We start from the raw sequence: 25,591 nt of genomic DNA, 5'->3' as shown, positions 1-25,591 counted from the left end.
AGTCAACTTTAACCGGGCAGTTCCATGTCACCATGCACCTGCCATTCACCACATCCCTCGGTCAACATTTTCTTCCCAAAAAGGAGAATGTTTCTAGGAATTCCTTGTTTGTTTTTAAATTAGGATAATCTCTCATGTACTTAACCACAACCCACGATTTCCCTACACTCACTGATCAAAACCAAGGCAGAAAAAAAAAAAAGAATTAAACATGCAGAATTTTAGGTGTTTTAGGTGAAATAAACACTCAAAAGTTTTTTGATGCTGCATTATGTTTTCAAGCTATCTAGTCCCACCAGGTACAGTGGTGCCAGCTGAGTTGGCATCCTAGCAACCCAGGAGGCCAGAGCAGGACAATAGCCAAGTTCAAAGCCAGCCTCAGCAACTTATCCCAAAATTTAAAATACAAAAAGGCTGGGGATGTAGCTCAATGGTTAAGCACCCTCCGGTTCAATTCATAGTTTTTTTTGTTTGTTTGTTTTTAAAGCCCCTTTACTGATTTCAATTTTACAGTTATTTGTTTTGGAGCCAATTTCTGTATCTAAAGCTCTTCTGCATCTTCCTCAATATCTTTTGGATATTGAGGAAGATGCACAAGTATTCACAGTATTCACACTTCTAAAATTCTAGGTAAAAGTCTAAATTACCTGTAATTCTCATTAGGAAAATGAAATCATCCAAAAGTCCTAATACAGCAATAAGACCGTCAACCATGTGGTCCCTGTTCTTTCTGGTACCGTCTTTGAAAGTTGCATATCAGATAGGACTAGGAGCAACCTAAATCCCAGTGCTGAACATACCACATCATTTACATCATGCTCTGCAGCAGAGATTTTTATTATTTTCAGAAATCTGGGAGGTTTTCTGTTAAGATAAGCTTGAACTTGTTTAATATAGCACAAGAAAAAAATTGACATGATACCACCACCACCACCCCCCAAAAAAGTACCCAGGTGTACCAACCCAGAAGCAGTAGCCAATGACAAAATAATTTCTCCATGATGTTAATAAAGTGTTCCACAACTGCACAAAACACTAAAAGGCATTTGAATGACAGACGATACCTTTCACTTTGCCAGAACAGACTGTGTACGCACCTGTCACTAGGACACCCCAGAGGAAGGTTTCTGCAATGGTCTACAGTGGCCATCTAAAAAGACCTCCCGACGTGAACAGCGGTACAAAGAGCAGGGCAACAACACCATCACACTCCCCGTCTTCAGAGCTGCATTTGGCAGCCTCAATCCACTGTAGCCTTCTCATTTCAAATTAACTGAAATGCAGAACTCATCTCAACCATACCAGCCAGGCCTCAAAGGCTCAGGAAGCACATGAAGCTAATGACCATCACAGAGGATGGTGCAGATGAAGAGCGTTTGCATCCTCTGGGAAGTTCTGCCAGGCAGCTGACCTATGGCACTGGCATGCATTTTGTCTCGAGACCAAATGGGCCACTGCTGCAGGAATCCCTCTGCTTCCCGTGTCATGCATCCAAAGGGGCAAGTCATACAAAAAGAGACTCCTCCTGGGGGAGTGGGGGCAGGCAGAGTGTGAGGAAAAGGAGGAACAGAACAGCACTAACCAATCCCCCTCCACACAGCAGCAGGTGGTGGAGGTGGCAGTTGGGCTGGTGTGTGACTGAGAAGGACAAGGGATTGGATCCAATGCAGCCAGCAACTAAAGTAAAAACTAAAAACCGTAGCAAAGCTTTCTGTTTGCCGATTGATTACCTAAGGGGGGATATGGGGGTGGAGGTGGTACTGGGGAGTGAACCCAGGGGTGCTCTACCACTGAGCTACAACTCCAGCCCTTTATTTGTGAGACAGGGTCCTCCTGGTGCCCAGGGAGCCCTCAAACTTGCAATCCTCCTGCTTCAGCCTCCCCAGTAGCTGGGATTACAGGCGTGCACCACTGCCCAGGGCTACGGGGTGATTTTTATTCCAAAGGATTTTAGAGGCCATCCTGATGTGGCCTGTGGTAATGGAAGGCTTCAAAAGTCAGCAACTGCCATCTAATAGTCGAGGACAAAGTGCCACTAGAACTCAAGCTGAGTGGGACTCACACTTGCCACCTGCAGGCTACAGGCATTAAGGACATGCTAAACACACACCCCAACTCTGGGCTCACCACCTGGGTCCCTTCACAGGACAGAGGCCAATGATGGGACATTTGCTCCAAGGTGACCTGCCACCGTGTTCCACAAAAACATCCAAACGTTTCCTGACCCAACAGCACAGCAGAGCTACCAAAAGTGAGAAGACCATAGTGAGCCGTACACATAGCCGCCACTCACTGCTAAAACCAAACCAAACGGTGCGAAGACTGACATTTTGCTCAGGAGACCCATGAAGGCACGATCTGCTCACAGAAGATGGTTGAGAAATCTCCAACAGGAAAATAGGAACTCCAAACTGCTCCAAACTCCAAACTCTTTCAAGCACCAACATGAGTTTCAGATTTTGGAGCACTGTCTGTGCAAATGTCCCAAAATTCCAATGAATCAGGAATCTGAAAAGACTTCTAATCTTAAAAGGATCTCTAAGGGACACTCAACCTATGCTCAGTTACTGGCAGAATAAAAATTAAGATCTGATCCTGAGTCAGTGTTCATTCCAACACATCAAATTTTTGATGTGTTCAATATTGCTTGAAATGGCTAGAATCCAGGAATTCTGGTTTAATATGATCTGACAGATTGCAGTGTGAATGGTTTCACAACATAGCCCCTTCCACTTCTAAAGAGCTGTTGAAAGTACACAGGCCCTGACTTGGGGCTTTAATCTCTGACAGTCTCCTTTCTGTCACTTGTTCCCTCTACCTGACAGTGGCCTCTTTCCTGCACAGGACAAGCACAGCTACCCCTTCATACACCCTGAGCCAGCTTGGAAACCCAGGCTCAGCATCAGGCACTGTGGGGAGTGGGAGGACCACACCTAGGCAAACCCACTACCACCACATTCCGACCAGGGAGCTCTCACCAACATCACCGAGGGTCACCTGCCAGGGAAGCAACAGCCAGCTGGGCCGAGCTCAGTGACATCCTGGAGCAAAGCCCAGGAGTAGACGTAGGAAACGGAGCAAACCCACTTTAATTCCTCAGTGCTCTGCTGCATGACCCAGCTAGAGCTTTGGCAGAAAGTAATTAGGTAAGGTACACCTAGAACCTCAACGGCAATTCACACTGTTAGGTACCAAGAACTTCATTCAAATAAATCATCTTATTAATCCTAATAAAGCCAACTCAAAGGAATATGCCCCATTTATAGAGAAGGGATGGGAAAAACAGCACCAAGTCCTTCCTTTCAAATGTGCTGAGAACATCCCTCTGTAGGGCTAACAAAACCATCTCACAATGTCCAGAGGTCAGCGGGGCCTGTGGTGGTCACGGGCTGGCAGCGGGTGAGTGCCAGTCTTCCTTGAACCTCTAGATGCTGTACGCACAGCTCTGGGGCCCTGGGCTCAGACAGCTCCAGCTGAGCCTGCCTTCAGTTACCTACAATCCATTCGCATGAGAAGGTGCAGTGTGTGGCCTCACCAATGCTTTCTGAACCCCCATCCACCCAAAGACTGACTAAGCAATCCCCTAGACCCAAAGTTCTCTGGGGCTTGGCTGTTGTGCAGAGGGGCCAAGAAACAGCCTCGGCATGCTCCATCCACTACCGGGAGCAGCCACTTGATGGCAATATTCACCCACTCCCTTGGAATTTTTCCACGTGGAGACCCCAGAGGGCTAGCAGCCCCAAATGGGGGCAGCCCAGCATGGACAAGATAGAGAGGACACCTTGGCTTGGCCTGGGTGTGTGGTGTGCAGTGGTGTAAGGAGGGGCGGGGGTGTGGTGGCTCTCTCCCTTGGGTGGCTTCCTACTCCCACAGACTTCTCCAGCCCTGGTGGGGGTGGCTGCAGGTTCTGCCAACAGACAGCGGAGGAAGATGGAAACCTCAGGCCCCATGGTACAGTCCCACAGAGCAACTCAGGCGAGAGACAGCGACAAACAGGACAACAGGTCCTGCCCCCTCGCTGCTGCTCTTGTCACAGCACCCTGCCCTGAAGAAGGGGAGAGGAGGTTGCTGGTCGCCCACTTTCCCTATCAGAAGGTGAAACACTTGTTGAAATAAAGCACTGAAATTATTAAAGTTATTAAGGATGAAAAATAAAACCTACATGCCTATCATTTGGATAAAGGCTTTCAAGTTGAGGGAGCAGGCGGGATGTCATAATCGTCATTCAGTACATCCATGTTCAGTGGCCAAAGGGCTCTTGAAACTGGGGACACCCAGACACTGTCAATTCCCCTGGGTCCAGCCTCACCCCGTGCATGGCTTTGTGACTTCGGCTTCTACATTTATAAGGAGGGTTCTGGCACAGGGGTGGAGAGTGTGCCAACATTTTCCTCAGAGGGATTCAGAAAGTGCCAGCTGAGAGCTTTCCAGCTCACCCTTTAAAACTCTGGAACACTTTCCAACTACGCAAACTGGAAATGTCCTTTTCAAATGACACTGGAACCAAAATGGTCTGAAGGTGAGAACAGGGTAAAGCCACTGGGGAATAGCCAGGCAACTCGCATCAGGGACAAATCTGCCATACTGACCTCCAGAAGTTATCTCCACTGCCGTAGTTTCTGCCCTAATCCCATCTAAAGAGGGTCTGAAGACCTTCTAGAATCAACACCATGCAATGTTTTTGGCAGTGCGAGGAAGGGGACCCGGGGCCTCAAGCGTGCAAGAGGAGCGCTCTACCCAGAGATTCACTGCAGCGGGAGGCAAGATGCCACTCTTAACACAGAGGACCCCCTGGAGAAAACCCCGACCACAAGGAAGGAGGGCCAGTAGCGACAGAGTACGTGATTCCCAAGTAAAGACCTTGTTCTCCCTTCAAAGAGCCGCATCAGCAATTAGATCCAAATTGTGAGTGACAAGAACACCAGGAACGGATCAGGGGACAATGTAGGGAAAGCACAGGGTGGGAAGCTGCAGAGCTAGCACTCCCTAGGCTGCAGGGAGCAGAGGGTACAGTAGCCGGGCTGTGCTGTCCAGGGCTCTCCCTGGGGCAGGCCTGAGGCTGGAAACCAGGTCCTGCTTGCCACCTCACCCTGCCACTCCTCAAGAGGGGCTCAGTGGTTTTATGGTCTCTGGGAAGGAAGGTATGAAAAAGCTCCATGTGGGAATCCGCAGGCACATCCCAAGACTACAGAAATAGCTGGGGGGACAGAAGAGACTTGGCAGCAGGTGAGATTAAGAAATAAACTGTAAATTAAGGGATTTCTGAACTGAAGGGTAATTTCCAAAAAAAGCGTATCTAGTAATCACTCTGCTGGCTTTAAAGATACACCATACAGGACTCTAAACATTTAATGTGGTCCAGTAATAACAGGGTATTTCCAAAAGCTAAGTAAACGGCCCTCTGAATGTGAGGGAAATGGGATCCCAGAAATTCACAAGCACAGCAGAACGGCACGACTCCATTGAGGCAATTCTGAAGGTAATTAAAGCCCCATCAATACACACATCACAGAGTTCAAAGCATGAAATGGGTCAGACCTAAAAAACACATGAGGCCTTTCTCTGGTGGTCCGCATCATCATTTTACAAGAATGAACACAGATAAGCAGATCCTGTTCATGAGCAGGTCACCGCTGGCTGGTCGCAGGCCTATCTGGTGACCCCACAGGGGCTTTGCCCTTTCTGCATGTGATAATGGAAATCTCCCCTTCCTTACCCAGGCCTGCAGGCACCCAGGCAAATGAGAGGCATCTCTGTATGCCAAAAATGATTCACTCAGCCTCAGAGGCCCAAACAAAACTGTCACTTGCCCTCAAATCACCTCATATAGAAAGTTCCTTCCAAACACACCTCACTCATCAAGCGCTGGCAAACCCTGGGCCCCTTCAGATCTTTGGCTACCCTGCCTCTACGCCTGCTCTTCTTGCAAGTGACCGAGTCTCTAGGGGACTGGCTAATCCCCACAGCTTCATAAACACAGGGACAGCAATGTCCAAGTTTAAGTCCGTCCAACGCAGAGGAACGACGACTCCTCAAAGCCAACAGACTTAGGGCTTCTTGACTCACAAGAAAAAAGTTCCAAGACCACATGCGCCCAGAGAAAACAACTCAGTGAAATGAAATAAAACTGCTACCATCTCCAAGCCCCACTGGTCTAATTCTACTTTTCTGATGGTTATTTAGAGGAAGAGCCCATGCAGAAGAGTTGGGAGTTAAATGAGGTCACAGGGACAGGGTCTGCCAGGATTGAAGGAAGAGGAAGACACACCATAGGCTTGCTGGCTTGGATCTAAAGCCTCCCAGACAGAGAACTAAATTCCTGTTGTTTAAGCCACCACACTATGGTATTTGTCGTGGTGACCCAAGCTGGCTAACGCATAATCACTATCAACCCTCTCGCACTGCTCCACTCATCCCTGCATCCTCAGGACCAACAGGCCAATCCTGGACCCGACAGGAATCCAACAGAAAACACATGAATTAGCAGGCAAGGCGCAAGACCTATGAATGGATGTCCCTTTACAGTGTCCTTGGGGGAAAGCAAATTCTAAGACCCCAATTCAGAAATTTTTCAAGTACACCCACACTAAGTATTCCCTATGTTCACAAGCTCACAACAGTGCTGACTAATGCATGACCAGAGAACGGCAGTAGGTGGGAGGATCCAGAACCCAGGCTGTCCCAAGCCCACCGCTCTGGACTTCAACAACCATTCCAAACCACGCGGCACACCACGTCTAACTGTGCGGGCTGTACTGCAACACGGCTCAATGCCCAGGAAGCAGCTTCAGGAGGGACAGCACACCTGGCCTTGTAGCACACATAGCCCTCAACACTCTCAACTGTGTGGTGCAACCCGGGCAAACGCTGCCAACACACGTATCATCAAAAAAGCTCCTCCAAGAGGGACAGCCAGCCAGGTGGATCAGCCAGGTCTGAAATCCCAGCAGGTGGGGAGGCTGAGGCAGGAGGATCATGAGTTCAAAGACAGCCTCAGCAAAACCAAGGTGCTAAGCAACTCAGTGAGGCCCAATCTCTAAATAAAGATCCCAAGTACATACTTTCAGGACATGAACTGACTGGCAGAGGCAGTCTTCTATGGTGATAGAGCAGCACCTCATCTCCACTGACACGCTGATGCACTTGTCAGGACCCCTCCAACTGTTACAATGATGGGTGGAGGGTTCCTCCATTAAACACCCAGCAAGATGTGGAGACTGACACTGGGGTGTGAACCCTGACCTGACCCTGCAAAGGGGGCATGAGGAAGCTGCTTGACACTGGGCTCCTTTAATTAACCTAGAAAACTATGTTAGTAAAGTACCTGTTGTGTTATGAGACTAAAGTTAGGGGAATTAGAAGAGGTAACTCACTTTTAGGTACTAAAAGATCAACTGTAATTTAAACCACCAGGCAACATACCTTCTACTTCAACATTCAACAAATGTGGTTCAGTGTGAGACAAAGGTGACCAAGTTCAAAGAATCTCTGATATCACAATTGAAAGGCCACATGCCCAGTGGTGACAAAGAAAATAAAACTGGGGACCCCTGCTGGGTATCCAGACGTGAACATGACCAAAATGAAGTGCAGAGCCCCCGTTGGCAGACGCTCAATCCCCTTGAGCAGCCCGTCTGCTGCCTGGGAGGTGGTGGGGACAGGGCTGCGGAGCCTGGTGGGGACAGGGCTGCTCTCGGCCCCAAGGCCTACCAAAGCAGCCCTCCTGGGGGGGGGAGGGGTTTCGTCACTTTCACCAAGTGGCTCAAGGAGGAATTTTCAGGAAGGAAATTTAAACGGGAACCTGAAATGGAAGCCACAGAGTTCCACAAGGGAGGGAGAGAAGTCTAGAGGAAAGGGTCAGCGAGAGCTAACGAGGACACACTGGCACATCTGGAATAGCAAGAAGCCAGAACAGGCGTGGCACGGCAAGTCCAGGGGAACACAGGGCCACATCAGGTGGCAAGGTGAGGCAGCATTCCTGTCACGTTAGGAGAGGGGCTCCAGGGTCAGGGCAGGAGCTGGACCATTTTAGAATGTTAAAGTATGGTGCTTGGGAGATTTGGGGGGCGGGGGAGGACACTGAGGCCGCAGCTGAGAGGGTATGAGAAGGTCACAGTGACCGCACAGAGCAGGGGTCACCATGGCAACACAGGTCCGGGTGATCTGGTGGGCTGAACAGAATGGACCGGGCGGGAGTGGGGGTGGAGACAGGGGGGAGGGAGCAGGGGAGGCAGTAGACAAGCAGCAGTGAGACACCATATCTTCAGACACCTGGGAAGAAACTACAGAAGACAGGCAGGTGGGCACGCAAGGCTGGAGTCTTGGCTGGAGTCTGGGAGATGTTCAATCCTGTCAACGGCAGCTGGATGGGCAGCTGAACCCCGCAGGGAGGGAAACTTACTCTGGACATCAAGGTGTGGTGCAACCCGGGCAAACGCTGCCAACACACATTAAGGTCTTGGTAAGTGGCCTGGCTACAGCAATTCGAAAGATAACGGGAGGAGAAGGCTGAAGATGTGGACATCAGTAACCCACACAGACAGACTACTTAGGAAACGGTCAGGCAGGGAGGGATAAGGTAGCGTAAGGTCAGAGGGAGGGTTTGTGTTCTTTTGGGGGAAGCAGCGCCAATGGTGAAGAAAGGAGCGACAATCTCCAGGGTGACACATGCAGAGGGGAGTGGAACTATTCAGCGCACAAAGGGAGAGGCTGCCTGGAGACAGAAAGCCCTAGGCAGCAGGAACCCCAGCTTTAAACAGAATTCCAGAACCATTGACTTCTAGTCTCCTGCCTTCGGCATGCACTGCAGGTGGGGCTTCAAGCTTCTGAAGAACAGGCACAGCCCAGGACTGAACTCAGGCCCACCCAGGCCCAACCTTGTCCCCACCCAGGCACTCCACCATGAGGGACATTACTCTCCAGGTAGTGAGTGCATCCCTTCTGCTGAAGCAGCCCAAGACACTGAAAATGACATCAGCAGGAGGTGGTACTGTGCTTAGAGATGCACAGAGATCTAGGCTGAGAGAAATGACAGGCCTGTGGGTCTGAGCACATAACCAGAAGGGAAGCAAGCCACCTCCATGGGCACCGCCATCCATGAGGTGTGTGCCAGCAGCCATACATGGTGGCCTGTCATTTTAATTGGATTTTTTGTTCTGATCTGTCTTCCCCATGATCCACTCCTTCTAAGGAAGCTGCTCACCACGTACCATCCCCATGTAAAAAGGAATGTGACCTCACACCTCTAAAAAGGTCATTCCTGCTCCAACAATCCTTCATTTTGCACACCACTCCCTTGATGCCAGACCACTGCACATGCCCACCACAGAAACTTGCCACTACAAACCCCTGTCCCAATGGACCATCGTCTATTTCCTGGTCTCAAAGTCTGTCACTAACACCCTCTGCTCAGGAAAGCTCCCATACCTCTGACAGTTTTTCCTGGTAGCTCACTAATGGGTCTTTGTCCCCACTCACTCCCTCCTGGCCTCCATCCAGAACATACACATACCTCGGGGCGTGTTTGGTTTGGTTTGGTCCAGGGATTAGACCCAGGGGTGCTCAACCACTGAGGCACGCCCCCAGCCCTTTATTCATTTAAGACAGGTCCTCGCTAAGTTGCTGAGACTGGTCTTGAACTTGCAATCCTCCTGCCTCAGCCTCCCAAGTCACTGTGCAAACACACCCACTCCTCTGTTTGATGTTGAAATGATTGTTCCTGCTTCACTTATTATAAGTCACACATATTTTTCTCATGTTAAAATGTCAGCGATGAAATCAGGAAACATCTCACCATTAAGATGGCACACACTCATAACAAAAACACCCAAGCTTTTGTTTTTAAACAAAGGATAAGTTTAAGTTGTTTCCAACAAAGTGAATCCTCCCTTCCTTCCAAGTCAGCTTTCCTGCCGACAGAAGATGTCTCACACATCAGGAGACACCAGGGAGAGGTACCTCCACCAAGTAGCCAAGCTGCAGCTGCAGGTGCCCCCACGGCCTTTGGTACACACACCATCCACTCTGGGATCTGCAGGGATGATGAGTCCCTCTCTTCAAAAGGAAAAAGGTACTTCCTGTTCAAACAGGGACCACCTTTCAAACAGCTGGACCTGAAAGTTACCAGGCAAAGCAGAAGGGAGAGTGGACCCTTGGCTGAAGACAGGTAGCCATGCACCACACAATCTGGGCCTTCCCTGCCAACCGGCTCCAGGAACAAAATGCCACTAACCAGACAATATGTCCTTTTTGGTTCTGACTCATGGGTCATGAGCATCTGGTGAAAAATAAACTTTAAAGAGGTGAACCCAAGAAACACTGCATGATTTGGAAAGGAATCCAAAATCTCATGACTTCCCCACCCCCCAGGTTCAGGGAACAGTCCCCCTGGAGCCCCACTTCCAACACCGGTCCTCAGCTCCTCCAATTGGCAAGGCCCCGCCTGTGATTTCCAGCCTGCAGGTCGACAACCGTATGAAACATACAAATTCCCAGGTGAAGAAAGGGGAAGAAATAACACTTCCATGTGCCTGTGAAGAGTGGGGAGGGTAAAAAATGAGGAATGCGGTTTTCTGATCCCCTCTATCAATTCCATTACAAGCTATAATAAAGCCCAAAAACAAGCTCACTCTAATAAATACTTACCACTGCTTCCTGAGGTCTTTTTCCCAATGAACAATTTCACTTATCTCCTTCAAAAGAAACTGCTATTTTTTTTTTAAAGTCCTCCTACAAATTCTTGTTTTTGGAATCCCGTCTTTATAAAAGGTTCCAAAATTGCTTCTATTTATCTCAGTGGTGATTAAACACGTGGGAGCTCTAATCCAGGAAGCTGGGTTTGCAGCCTCGCTCTGCCAGTTCCTGGCTGCAGAGCCACACTGCTAACTAATCGACTCTTGCTGTATAGATTCCTCATCTGCAGGGTTTGTTCTAATTAAATGAGTAGGATATAGCTAAAGCACTAGAACAAAAACCGGTAAACAGCAAGAACAACACAGGTTAGCTACCACAACTCCTGCCTGGATGAGACTCTGAACAAAAGGATCCAAGTCCTCTTAAATCCACTGAACACTGTTCCACTGGCCGAAGGGCTGGCTGATCTGAGATGACATTTATAGGAAGCAAATGAAATTCAAATACAGCTAATAGCTCCCCTCACTTACTGTGTAATTATGCATGCTCATTATTTGTATAGCATGTTATTATTTAAATGTCCCTAATTTCAGCCCCTGCGGGCCAAGGGCCCTCAAAGAGTGGCCAAGGTCTCAGCCTCTGCCAGTCCTTTCCAAAGCTTTTGTCTTTTATTACAGTCGGAAAAAAGTGGCATTATCTACAGCAGGAAGTAGACAGAAGGCCCACAATCAGCAAATCTTGGTACCGCCTCGCCTCTAAGCCCAGCAATAGCCAAGGAGCTGCAATAATGGCTTCAAATTCTGCAGACAACCCAGGAGGCTGTTCAAGACTCCCATTTGCTACTTGTACTAAGGCACAAATATCATTCCTTGTCAGCTCAGAAGCACCAAAGCAAGACTGATGGCAAGCATGGATTTTATGACATAAAAAATGAGATCCCTCTACTATCTAGCATCTGCCAGGGCTATTACTACTCCACCAGGCCTACAGAAAAGGGAAGGCCGAGCCCAGCCGCGCAGACACAAGCTGCACTGTGTGTTGACCATTAACAGACTCCAGACACCCAATGCCCTCTGAAAAACTATAAGGGCAAAGGGCTGCTGGCTCATCACACCAGCATGCCAGCGATGGAGCAGAGGGGGTGGCAATTTGTTCTTAAATGAGGTAAAAATTATGACGAGACCATGCCATTGTTAAGCAAAATAATAAAAAGCCTGAATTTTTCCAAGAACCAATAGTCCAGAAACATCTTTTTAAATTATTATTATTATTTTTTTTTTTTGGAGGGGAGAGGGTACAAGGGGAACAGGGTAAAAAGAATATGCACCTTGTTCTAAAACTTTGGTTTGAGACTCAGTGTCACTCCACTGGTTCTGTGTTGTAAACTGCACACGGACTCAAAGGCTTGGGCTGTAACAGTTCTAATTCTGCTGCTGTGAAAAAATACCTGTGTGGCTTGAGCAATGAATGTCACTACTACATACAACATTCACAAGGCCACTTTATTCAGATTAGACACAAAAATGCCAGGGCTCTCAGAGGCCCAGCCCAGCCTGAAGTTCCAAATTAAAGAGCCTGAACAGGCAGGAATGGAGGCCAAGGCCGCCAGCACCAACCCAGCTGACTCTCAACTAGGAATGCACACTTCAAGCTGGGAGTCACCTCCCCCAGGGACAGCCCTGCCTTTCCCCGCTGCCACATTTCTTGTCAAGCTGGACCAATGGAATCGTTTTAATCTTTGAAAAGGAACCTGAAGGGGGCTGACTAACTCCAACTCTTTAAACCAAACCCGTACCCCTGGCATGACTTCATCGCTGTTGCTTTCCTCTCCCCCATGACGTCCGATCGGGCTCCATGCGGCCTTTAGGACTAGGCTTTTCCTACGGGATGGGGTACACATGGGGGCCAACAGCACCATCCAAACTCACAGCCTGGAACCACCATTCACCTTGCGCCCACACTTCCCAGCCCACAAAAGCCTTGGAGGCTCCCTGGTGCTTCAGCATTGTTGGGACCTCAACCACACAGCAGATAAGGGCACCCACAGAAGAGGGTGCCCCACAGTGCCCATCCTGCATCCCTGCTTCCTAGTAACTCTACCAAAGAAAGCATATTTCCACAAATAGCTGCCTTTAAGGTTCTTAACTTCTGAAGCAAGTTCAAGATTCTTCCATTTAAAGCAACAATAAATGGCTACAGGAATCGGATATGCACAGTAACCCTCCCTCCCCAAAAAGTGTCCTTGGGAAGCTGCCTGCAGAGACACCTACAGGAACCAGAAAACACTCACAGCCATCCCACCAGCAGCCCACGCTTCAGCAACTGTGTTTTTGTTTTTAAAACAAGCAATTCTTATCAAGGTGAAAAGTAAACAACATGACAAACTCCAACCTCTTGCCATGAAGGCAGTACAGGAACCAAGTCTGTGATCCCAATTGAGATCTGTTCCCCAACTTTTCTTAGAATTTCTTCCAGTCTCATCAAGCCCCCAAACAAAGTCAAAGCTAAATTTGGCCAACTGGCAAGTAGCACAGGCTGCTTCTCCAGTGAGTAAGTTTTTGCTCGCTCAGATTCCACTATTACTAAACCCTGGATAACTGGCTACTTTCTCCTAACACCTGGTGCCTCCCAGGTAAGAAAGGAGGGGCTGCTCTTTCACTGTCCAATTTGAAGAGGCACTAAGGCATCACCCTCCTGAGGGGTAGGAGGGAGGCACATCTTCACATACTGTGAGATAGATAGAAAACCTCAGCAGCTAGTGCTCTGGAACTCAGTGCACCTACCACCAATCACCCCACCTTCAGACTCCCAAAAATCTAACAAGGCAGAATGGTGTGTGCAATGTGAAGCAATAACAAGAAACTATTACACTAGGTGTTCCCAACAGCCATAGGCTTAGAGATTAGTTCGTTACAGGTGAGGAATGGAGAGGGCTGCCATCTACAGGAGACTACACAAAAAAGGTCCCTTTAGGAAAATACAATATGGTGGTCCAAATTGTATGCTTATAGCAAAGGATTCTGAAACTTATTCTGCTTTGTGCATGGGCCTTTCCCATACACACTGGCTCAGATGACTGGCGGACAGGGGCAGAGCATGTAACACACATGGCAGAGTGGCTGCAGCCAGCACGGTCGCCCTTCAAAAGCCTGTCACATTACATAAGGAAGAAAACCCAGGGCGGAGAGGTCTTTCAAGCCAGGCAATCAAGGAAGAACACTGAATTAAGAGCCAAAGCAAACGAGGTGGCACATGCACATAATCCCATCAACTCCAGAGGATGAAGCAGGAGGCAGCAAGTTTGGGGCCAGCTTTAGAACTTAGTGAGACCCTAAGTCATGTAGCAAGAAAGCCAAACTCAAAAAGGGGCTGGGGATGTGGCTCAGTAATGAAGCATCCTTTGGGTTCAATCCCTAGTACCAAAAAAGAGTAAAGCAACCTGGGTGAACTCCAGAAGCAGGTCGGCCAACAGGCCCTGTCTAAAAACACTGCCAGACAACTCACCTACAAGAGAAGCAGGCAAGAAAGACACTGGAACCCACTGATGAACTCCATCTTACATCCAGGCAAACTGGCAAGCACCCCACGTGTGATGCCTTTCCCATGACCAGAACCAAAAGTTTAAAAAAAAAAAAAACAGAATTCCCTCCCCTCCTTGCCCATGACCAAGGACAAAATGGAGCTCAGACTATTCAAATATTACCTATAAATCCATGCACAGGAGACTATGGCTTATCTCTGAAGCAGAAACATGAGTCAAATGTCTGTCCTGTTTTCAGATGAGCTCATCAAAAATCATAGGAATCCTGGGGCTAGGGCTGTAGGTCAGTGGTGGAGCACTTTCTTGGTATGTGTGAGGCACCAGGTTTGATCCTCAGCATCACATAAAAATAAAAGTATTGTGCCCATGTGTAACTTTAAAAAAAAAAAAAAAAAACGTAGGAATCCTGATAAATTGGGATTCATAAAAAATTCAGAAGGGAGCAAGTTTCCTTCCAGGTATCAGGGATTTGCTGGATGACTATGCAGGAAGAAGACACTTCCAGGAACACAGGGATTCCAGGCCACTGCACCCAGGGACGGCAATAAATTTAGGATATTTCCTTAAACAAATGTGGTAAGAATCAAGGCTGCACAGCTCTGCAGGAAAATCCAAGGGTCTGTGCACATACTTGGGAACTAAGATAACCTAGAAACAGCTACAAGACAGGCTCCGCGTTCTACCACGACAAACAGATGAAGGCACCTTGTCCGTCCTACCTTGCTGCATAAAGGGACATAAAGTCCAAACCTGTAAACCCAACAGCATATCCACAATACATACTCACACAGCCTACCAACTGCCCTGGGGTGCTCAGCCTCAGTCAAAACCCACGCTGCCAGAACACGATTCAGAACCGAGGCTGTGCGCAGAGGTGACGTCCAACTCCAGCGAGCACCAACTCACCATTCACCCCTTTCAGGCTCCCAGCAATGCCTTCCCCGTGCTGGCGCTTCTGGGCATTCTTGAATTCCTTCAGAGACAAATAAAGGACTTTGCGTACCACCCTTTCTTCTGACCAGGGAATCCCATCACTGTCATCCTGGGGAAACATAGCAAAGACAGGGAAGGAGAGGAGTTAGTAACAAGCAAGCCAACAAATATTCACAAGACTTTAAAATTTGTATTCCAAACAAATACCATGTGACCAGGACCCAGTGCTGGAGATTCGGGTCCCATCCCAACTTAAAGGAATAGCACCAGCCCCAAACTGATCCCCAGGTCAGAAATATGAATCATCTCCCTTCCCTCTGTATCCCACTAGCAAATAAATTAATTAACTATTAATACTGTAATATTCCCGGCAAAGTTCAGAGAAGTGAGCTGTCACACTCAAAGCCAGAGGTGCACAGAACCGTTATACTGAAATTTGATCAACTGGATAATTCCAGACCATACACAGCATTCCATACAGGCAGCAGCACACCTTAGGAAACTTGGTTGTCTGTGTTGGGGGTTCAAAGAATACTGCAAGACAGAGGCGCTGCCTTCAAGAACCTGACAACTCCATCAGAAGACATGAACTGGCTCTGCACTGGCCTCTTAACACAATGAATCACAAATGAACAAGGAGAAAATAAACAGATAGCAGTGGATCCCACTGGGGTACAGATGAGATGGTGACAACATGGGGCTGGGTGTAGTTCAGTACTGAAGCCCTTGCCCAGTACTCGTGAGGCCCCAGCTTCAATACCCAGCACCACGAATGACAGCACATTAACAAGAGGCCTCAAGGTCTTGCTTCAAAGTGGGGTTTTCTTATGTCTGTAGATTTAGACCTAATGCAAGTGCTTGGGAGAAGAATTAACAGATTGCAGGTAGTAAGCCCAGAGAACATTCCAGCAGTAAAGATGCAAGAAAGTTTTTAAGATATTCAGGCACCAATTCCTCAGGTAAATAAAATTCAGAGGTTCTGGCCTGTGGATTTCTGCATACTGTCTGCCAATCTAAGAAGGGCTTCCAGTCTACAACAATTAAATTTGGAAATGGGAAGTATATGCACTTTCTCAGATACTTTTTGCCTTATCTAGAATATTAATGTGTTCATTATTCGTATAAGACAAGGATTTGAGATATTCAGGTACTTTCTGCTCCAGCAGAAGGCGCAAAACTCAGGGAACTCTGGCTCTTGGGTGGTCTGGCGCTGATGGACTGGGTTGTACAAAAGAATTGGGTTTTCACCGCTGCCACAGAATGAAGCAAAACCTGCACAGATCAAGGCTGGATTATCTGAAGTTTTTCCCAGCTCTTTCAAATTTCAGCACCCTGCATGAACACAAACTGCAGCCTAGAAATCCAACCACATAGACACTTTTGAGCCCCTTATAACTTAGGCTGCACTCTGATTAAGCTTCAAGGATTTCCTAAAAGGAAAGTAACTCTGCATCTTTTATAAGTGGAAGACAGACCCAAGGAAGGAAGAGAGCCAACACCTGCACCTTTCCCTAGCTAGGCTGTCGCTTGCTCCGGAAGGGCTGCCAAGTGGAGATTTTCAGAGGAAAAAGATGCTACATCCTGTCTTCCTGGTGACCCTCCCGACAGGGCCAGGACATCCACATACCAGGATGGCCTTCAGGGCTTGGCCAGCAAGGCTGAGAGGGAGTCACCTAACAAGACTGGGAATCATTCCTAAAGTTCTAGTAGGTGCAATCGACCTTACAATCACACGATTCAAAACCAGAAAAATGCAGCACTCTGGTCAGACCCCATTTGAGAAATCCAACCAAACAACCCAAGTCGAATGCTGATGACTTGGCCAGGCCACACACGGAAAGCAAGAGGTATCTGAATTAATTTTTGCAGCAGCTCCCTTGGGTTTGCAAGAAGTTCCGCCAGAATACTAGCTGGGGCTCAGCGATGGTGTTAACTGCAGCAGGAGTTAACGCTCATTAAGCTGAAGTCCACCTTCTCCGCAGCCATGTCCCCTCAAAGGCTGAGAGGCAGCATTCCCGGCCACCAACAGGCCCCAGTCTCATCATCTGCATCTCCACAACAAACAATGACGCCAGATGATCAACTATTATTTCCTATACATACACAGCTTATAAATTATAAAGTCCCAAAATAGCTTTCCACATGAAACTCCCACTCCTGTGTAGCTGGTGCCTTCATCCCGACTTCAGGCTCAGGAGGAGAGAATTACACCCCAAACGCTCAGCCTAATCAACAGCAGCAACTGTGAGGTGGGAGCGCCCTCAAAGGAAGCCCCATGGAAGGTGCGGCCACGGGCACCCAAGTGCTTTAAATACAGGAGAAGCGATCTATGACAGGGGTAGGGGAGTTCAGATTCTAGACGATTAAAAAAATAAAAAAAAAAAAAAACTGCATTCTTTTGTGATCTACAGTGCCCGTCAAGATCCGTCATCTCCCTCAACGCTGAAGCAAGATGGGTAACAAACTGGCAGGTGGGTAGTAATTCAGAATCTTCAATAGGACACTCCCTTTTGCAGCTGCAGAGTCCTGGTGAGTCACCCTGACCCTGCACTGCTCCCTAGTGGAATGCTGGACATGGGGGACAAAGTGCCCCCACACCCCAGAGCAGTTCTCCAACTTACCACACTACCTCTGCTGTGGCTACCTGCCATTCCCAAGTGTCATTGCCCAATGCTGTAGGGAAGAGTCCCGATGGAACAGTACAAACTCTAAACACGGGCCTTCCTTTTAAACCCCTTTCCCTCCCTGCTTTATGCCACCAAGCCTTCTGCACAGGGTGGGGCAACTCGATCTCTGTCTCCACTGGATCCCAGCTCCTGAAACATGTTTGACGTAGGAAAGCCGTGTTTGGGATTCCTTAGAAACTTAAGGATGCTAGACTAGGGATGTGGCTCGATGACAGCCCTCACGTAACCCCAGGTTCCATCCCTAGGCCCCAAAACAAATCTAACATGCAAACAGAAACACTTTACAAAGCTCAGCCTCACCCATCCTTGCCTGTCAGCACCAAGCCTCAGGCCACAGGCAATGTGTGTTGAGCAAAAGGCCTGAGCTCACCACAATTTTCGTGACTTAAACCACTGCTTCCCCCATAAAATGCTCCCCATGGTGACTAATGCCAGAGCTCCTGGCTACACCTCTGGTTCCCAGCAATAAGCTGAGACAAAACTCCCTCACTCGCCAGTCGCCACCGCCCTCCTCAACCACCCTGCCAGACAAAGTGTCATCTCACAGTCCACACAGGCATAAGGGCCCGCCACTGCCTCTTCTGCTAAGTACAGACAAGTCCTCAAAAAATGCTGGTACCCTGCTGCTCTTCCCCGGCCTCCCAACCACAATGTGGATGGGCTCGTTCCTACTCTTCTGTCTCCCCCAAGTCCAGCAACGTGGCTCGGCCTCCCTGCAGATGGAGTAAGTTGGGATATGACAGGGCAGTAATGAGAGGGTGTTCCACACGCCCAGGCGCCTGTCCATTGTGGTTTACTGGCCAGCTCAATACAGAAGACGCGGCCATAAAGCCTTGAAATGGAAAAGAGGGTTTTCCTCTATTTGGCCACATGTCTGCCAAACCCTGAAGTGATCAGACAACTTCTCATCAAAAAATAGCAACCATCAAAGGAAGCAAAATGGTAACAGTTGCATAGGTTTCTGTAATGGGGGCAGGGGATGGGGATGCAGATGCAGACAGCACTATTTCAACCCCTCACAGCAGCTCAGAGTCCAGGGTAGAGATGAAAACAGCCTTCTATCTCCCAGAGTCTTATAACTCCCTATTCTTGCCACCTGACCTCCAGCACCTGGCACTACTAGAAATTCACGCCCACACCTGGTCAGCCTCTGCATTTTACCAAGATCCCGGAGTTGCTTGTACCAGGCCAAAAAAAAAAAAAAAAAAAGACAGGAATCCCCAAGACGAAGGTTCCCAGCAGCCATCTGCTGCTGCCATCATGACTGCAGAACCAAGAGGTCCGCGCTGATACGCCCTGGTGAGGCCTCCCTCAGTTCCCTTCCGTGATCAGAGTGCACAAGTGAAACCCAGGAGGCCTTCCCCTTACAATCACCCCTGGATGACGCGACACTCCGACACTTCGGCATCCTCACCTTCCACTTACCCAGCTGGCCCGACTTCCCTCTAAAATTCAGCTCCCAGAATGGATACAATCTGAAGGCATGAGCCACGCATTCTAAGGTGAAGACAGACTTAGGATGTCACTAAGCTTACGATGATCCTCTGTGGAGATGCTTTTTTTTGTTTCTTGGGGTTATGGGGTAGGAAATGAGGAGGGGGAGTGCTGTGCATCACAGTGTGACAAAGGAACCAAATGACAAGTAGCACGGCTCTCCCTACATTTCCCCTGTGCTCCACTCCTGCACTAAGGAGAAATAAACACACCCTCCCCCCCAAAAAAACCACGTGTGCCTGAGAATGCAAACCAAGTTGTATAACTGGAATTAAGAGATTACAAGACAAGGCAGAAATGGGATTCTCACTTTTCAAAACTGGATTATTGTTCTGATATACTGCTCTTACTGAACAACGAGTTCTCATCTGTCACAGCTGTTCTCCGAGATAGACAACACCTCAAAAAGATGAGCTGTCAAAACCTCCTGTTTGCTTAGACTAACATATGTTAGTGCAAGTGAACAGGGACGTCCAGGTGAGTGCAGTGTGCAGAGCAGGCTTAGGAAAGGGGCCGCCCCAGTGCGGTGATGGGGAAGGTCTATGAGAAGTCAGTGCCTGGGTTGACAGCAGCATCTGCGCTCACTGCTGGCCACACAGTGTGTGCAGCTTTCCTGCACAGCCTCCCCTTGGTGGACAGCCTACACCCATGGCACTGCAGCACAACCGAGGCAAGACAGTCCCTGGAGCCCAGGCATCTGCAGCCAGCCTGGGCAACACAGCACAACCTTCACCCCACCAACACCCCCTCCCCCCCCCAAAAAAAAGGGTATGAGAAAGAAAGTATTCATGAAACTTTTAGGTTTGTGTCCACCCCCCGCCCTACCTTTTTTTTTTTTCTTTTTTAAAGACATGAGTTTCAATCTTGTCCAAAGATGGAGCTAGATAGAAACAAGACCAGGAAGTGAAATTTTCAAAACTCAAAAATTATTTAAAAAGAAATGTGTAACTCACTGCCTCCTCCCAAGTGAAAACAATGAAAACCACTAATTTGCACAGGTGGAATTTAAAAAAAAGACCTTGTCTAGCTGGAGACCAGCAAAAGAACAGGCGGGCGGGAGAAGGAGGGCCATCTTTGCTGGCCTGCACAACTCCCTCTGCCTTTGCTCTTTGGCCATGCCTAGGGTTTTATTATGGTTTCCAGTTCAGGCTATTTTGAGTTAGGAAGGTGAAAACAAGGATTTAAAACAGGGAAGCCTATTTCTGAATAACCTAACTTCTAGCAGCTGCAACTATTTATAATTGGAACAGGGTCCACAGAAGAGAGTTAATTTCCTACCACTTTCCTACCACTTGTGAGCAAACTGCATTGACAGACTCCCACATCACAGGTGGAGTGGCCAGGTCCTTCAGCCATGTACCAAGTAAAACATTGGTAAAACATTGCTGGGAGACAATGCATAAAAACTGGCCAATTGAGTCCTCTGCAGCATACAAAATTCATGGGGTGGGGTGGGGTATGTGTGGAAGGATGCTTACAATTCCAAAGGAACCTTCAAAACCACATCACCCAACAACTCAAAGCTGAGGTCCAGAACACGGCAGAAGAGGTGTGAGATATGCCACATTTTAAACTATAATTCAGACCCTCCCACCAGCACTTCCAGGTCAACCTGCTTACAAAGAGGGTGCAGAGACCAAGGGGATAGAAGCAGGTGCCGCACACCAAGTGCTCTTTCAATCTCTAGTAACTCAAAAATGTTGAGGGGGAAATGCCCTTCCAACTGAGGGCACAGGACTCACAGACACAAAGACAACCTCCTAACATGGAAACGTGGATCTGAAGGACAGGAGCCTTGGGACGCACACCAGCACCTAAACAGACCCTTTCCTGTCCAAGGCTCTGCAGGACTTTACCCCTCAACTATGGGGAGGGGCAAAGGTCCACTTTTAATTTTGCGACAAGGCGTCACTCTGTTGCTAAGGGTTGGCTTTTCCTTAACTATTTTTAAGAAAAAGAAGCACAATTTCAGTGCCCAACTCTACACTGTGGTGGATCAACATGAAATGAACAACCAATGAAACTGGAAAGACTAGGTCCATGAAGAAGAAAAGAACTGGTAGCCATTTCCTGCTCTCTGGGAGAAGTGACCGGAAATCTCTTCATGAACACCTTTTATTTTCTGGAGAATAAATTTCTGCTGATAAATCATCCCACTTAAGAAAATTAACTGCTGGGTGAATTGCCAGGCTGTTCCACCAACAGTCTGAGCAAATAACAATAAAAGCACAAAAAAATAAAAATGAAATACCACTGTTGGGGACAGTAGTCCTTGACATGGACTAAACATCCCAGAACACAAAATAAAAGGCGGTGGGCAGAAAGTCCCAAGGAAAACATGCGAGCCGTACATCGGACACTTCCGGTACAGCCAACCTTCCTTTCCTTTTAAAGATGGCAAGCATTTTTTCTTCCTTGGAGATATCTTGGAGCAGCACCTGGAAATAGGTGGCCGGAAACATCCTGAGGGAAGAAGCTGATGTTCTGAACTTGTACAGGTTGTTTCCTGCCTCGGTTTTAAAAAAGCAGCACTTCAAGCAGCAGAAATTCCCTCAGACAGAAGAGCTTCCTGGGTTAGGCAAACAGCCTGAAAATGCTTATGCAAGGAGAGTTTTACTTCTTCCAAACTCCCATTAAATAATGTGTACTTATCTTTGATTACCGCCTATTTAAAAAAAAAAAAAAGCTGCAGCTGAAATTGGATTAAGAACTTCTGCTGAAAACGATTTATTGCATAACACAACTCTGACAGCCTGAATCTCTGGCCACCAACTGAGCCTTTATAAAAATCCGCTGGGCAGCTGCCAAGTCAGCTCTTTTGCGTCTGAGCATGTCAGAGACGCGCGTAGTCAAGGCAGCAGCGTGGCAGCAAGACATCGGCACGTTCACAGTTAAGGGGTGCAGTCAGGAAGGAGCCATGTTCACAGTTAAGGGGTGCAGTCAGGGAGGGCCCTCCAGCACGTCGAACTGCTTCTGCACCTTCATCGGGCGGAGAAATCCAAAAAGATTTCTACAGTGACAAGATTAGAAGGCACCAGAAGATCTGGGTTGTCAAGCTAGAGGAATATAAAATCCAACCACAAGTAAATCCTTGACCACTGTCATCAGAACACTAGTCAACTCAGTTCAGTATCCACAATACCAATGTGCAAACACCTGACAACTTCACTTTGTCAATTAAAAAGCACATTTCCAAAGGAATTCTGATTTGGATCTTTTAACCATCAAATTTACTTCATGTTAAATAAGAAGAGCCCACAAATGCCACCTCCTCACTTGCACTGCCCAACAGTAGCCACTAGTCACATGTGGCTATTTAAAATTATCTCCTTGTAAGTACAACTCCTGAAGTCATACTGGCCACCATTCAAGCACTAGAATGTTAAAATCGCCTCAGGAAGACCTGTTGGACAGCTGTGTTAAAGTACACACTTGCATTAAACCACGTGGGATTTGAAGGGACAATTTCAAGGTCACTACATCCCTCGGAGTCTGTCAAATATGTGCCTGACGCACCATTCCACTTGGCAGGAGAATGTGGGAGATGAGAAACCCTGCATAAGAAAATTAAAGTCTAACTCAAGGACTATTCAGAGTACAAACACCCAGCCCAAAATCGCCCCGCAAATGGTTCCATCCCTACCTACTACATGTGGCCTTTCTATTTTGCAGGAAATATACATGGAATGGGAACATGAAATACAGGCGTTCCTCATCTTACTATATGATTACGTTCCAATAAACACATCAAGTTGAAAATATCATTAAAGTGGAAAATGAGAGCAGAATACAGGGGCACACATCTATAATGCCAGCAACTCAGGAGGCTGGGGCAGGAGGATCACAAGTTTGAGGCCAGTCTTGGACACTTAGTGAGATCACAGATCTCAAAAATTTAAAACGGTTTGTGTGTGTGCGCTCCTCATGTTGGTGGAGTGCCACTGGGTTCCATTCCTTGTGCAGGGTTGGAGGAGAACTGAATAGCTCTAACCTGCCAACCCAACCCACCTTTTCAACACAGAAGTATCTAGCCTGAGGTGTGGTCCAAGTTCAAAACACCAAGTAAGTTTTTACCAAATGCACATACGTTGCTTTCACGCCACCAAAAGCCAAACTGCGGGAGCCTCGGCACCTCTGCACACACAGGGCTTCCCTGGGCACTCGATTCACTCAGGGAAGGCTGGACTACAAGACCTTGGAAATTAAAGCCAAACAAAACCAATCCTGCACCAGCCAGTCTCCAGGCACCAACAGGATGGCCCAAGAACCTCAGTTCGCTGCTGCCCACATCTCCTGGCCAGGCAAGACAGTGAGCCTGTCAGCCACGGAGAGCAGATAGCCACCAGGCCCTGGGAAACCGCTAGGGTCATTTTAGCTCTGTGCCAGCCAGCTGACCGATAGGCTGGCTTTCCTGGCTCAGCAGTGACCCTCAAACAGAAAATGAGCACCAGCACATGTGCACTGCCAGGAAACTGGTGGACAAGTTACAGAAATTAGGTATTTTAAAGACAGGGAAAAAAAATCTACAAATAAACTCTACCCTTATAAAAACTGATATTTGCCTTATTTGTTCCAGAAACAGCTGGAATTGCCCATCCATCTTTTGTCTTTTGAGTGACCTCCCCTGGGTTAGATGGCACCATCCTTTGGACTGGGTCTCAGCAACAGCCTTAAGATCTGCCTGCCACCCCACAGCACCTCCTGCCACCAACACAGGAAAAGCCACACAACACGTGCACTCGTACAGATGGCCCTTTACAACAAGCCCAAGAAGCACCACAGGATTTTTTCAAATAGTGAACCCGAGGCAGGGATGCCAACAGGCCAGTCCCAATTCGTCTCCTGCTCATATTTGTGTTTCCACATGTGGCAGTGAGCCTAGCAAACAGCAGGCACCTGAAAAACACACTAGGCCGCACAGACTGGAGGCCAAGAGGCGGGGAAACTGGAACTGCTGCTCTGAAATCCTAGCAGCCTTAGGTTTGCTCTTTGTCTAGGGCAGTGGTGGCAAACTTGAGCACTCATGGGGAACACCCACAGGGCTTGAGGACACACCCGTCCCCAGCAGGCTCCCAGGAGACACTGATCCAGGACCACACTGAGAGCCCTGATGTGCACCCAACTTCCACCCTGGGAAGTCCTACAGTGGCCAATCCACACAAACCTCTGACTGCCAACCACTCCACCTGGTATTCCTGCCACATTCATCTCTTCTGGCTCCCCACCTACAGGTCCCATTGCTCAGCCCTTCCGTCTCTGTTATCTAAATACCACAGTCCCGCCCTCCTGATTCCTCCACCCCCCACACACACACCCCAACTTCATTCTAAACCACCATCCCAGCTTCCCACAGTTTGGAAACCCAGCTAAAATTGCAGCTTTGATCTGCTTACATTCACTCTTTTAAATTCACGTGCTGGTATCCACCTCTCAATTCCTTGGACACACTTAAAACAGGATCTCATCTCCCCAAAATGTCTTCGCCACCAACCAATCCTTATCCCAACCACCCTCCTCACTAAACCACCAAGCCGTTGGGCTCCTTCCACACCTACAAGGAAATCTCCAAATCTTAGCAGGGCCCATGCTGGACTTTAATTCCCACACAACTACATGGGCATCTCAAGCAGGGGATGCAGCTCTCATCTTCAGAGGCCCACTTCAGTCAAGACGAGGGCAGGGTTCACTAAATGTGCATCAGGACTTGACCAGCAGGGCCACATCAGGACTTGCAGCAGGCCTTCTAGAGGGACAAACCCCTTCTGCACTCTTTTCCTATCAATACACTGATTCCTAGTAACAATTACCAGCTACTGCCCACCGGCTCGTGGTTTAATAGTACTTACAATGCACAATCCTGGTGACCAGGACGCTTCCCACTAGACCTGAAATACAATAAATCTCCGACTAAATGATGAGATCTATCACTATTTTCACATTCTAAAGGTCATATTTCGGTTTCCTAAACAGAACACAATTTCACCCGACTGTGTCTCCCAGCCAGACCTGTTACTTCCTCCGAGTTTCCCTACAGGGAAGATGTTTCAGTCTGTGGGCTCAATAAGACGGGACACCCAAGCTTGCCCGAAACCCAAGACGGACGGCAGCACAGCGTAGCTATGACCTCGTTTTAAAGGAAAGTTGTTCGGGGAAAGTAAACATGGAGATTCAGAAGCAGAGCCATGATGGTTCCTATCCTGAGGGTCTAAGATGAGACAGGAAACAGCCAAAACGTGGCAGTAAGTCAAGTCTGCCTTCCGCACTTCATATTCAGAGGAAAGGTGAAGGAGACGTGAGATGACGT

General features: G+C 48.2%; 1 protein-coding gene across 1 annotated transcript in view; it reads right to left on the bottom strand.

Moving 5' to 3' along the window:
* Positions 1–25,591, bottom strand: part of Jarid2 (jumonji and AT-rich interaction domain containing 2) — a 224,755-nt gene that overhangs the window by 101,577 nt on the left and 97,587 nt on the right. The window contains exon 2 of the mRNA XM_076859226.1: positions 15,080–15,215. Within this exon, the coding sequence (XP_076715341.1) occupies positions 15,080–15,215 (136 nt within the window). The remainder of the gene's footprint in view (positions 1–15,079; positions 15,216–25,591) is intronic.

Source organism: Callospermophilus lateralis, chromosome 6, assembly GCF_048772815.1.
Source record: "Callospermophilus lateralis isolate mCalLat2 chromosome 6, mCalLat2.hap1, whole genome shotgun sequence".
In the NCBI taxonomy this organism is placed as follows: Eukaryota; Metazoa; Chordata; class Mammalia; order Rodentia; family Sciuridae; genus Callospermophilus; species Callospermophilus lateralis.
The sequence above is the reverse complement of the archived record's forward strand: the minus strand, read 5'-3'. Positions and strand labels throughout refer to the sequence as shown.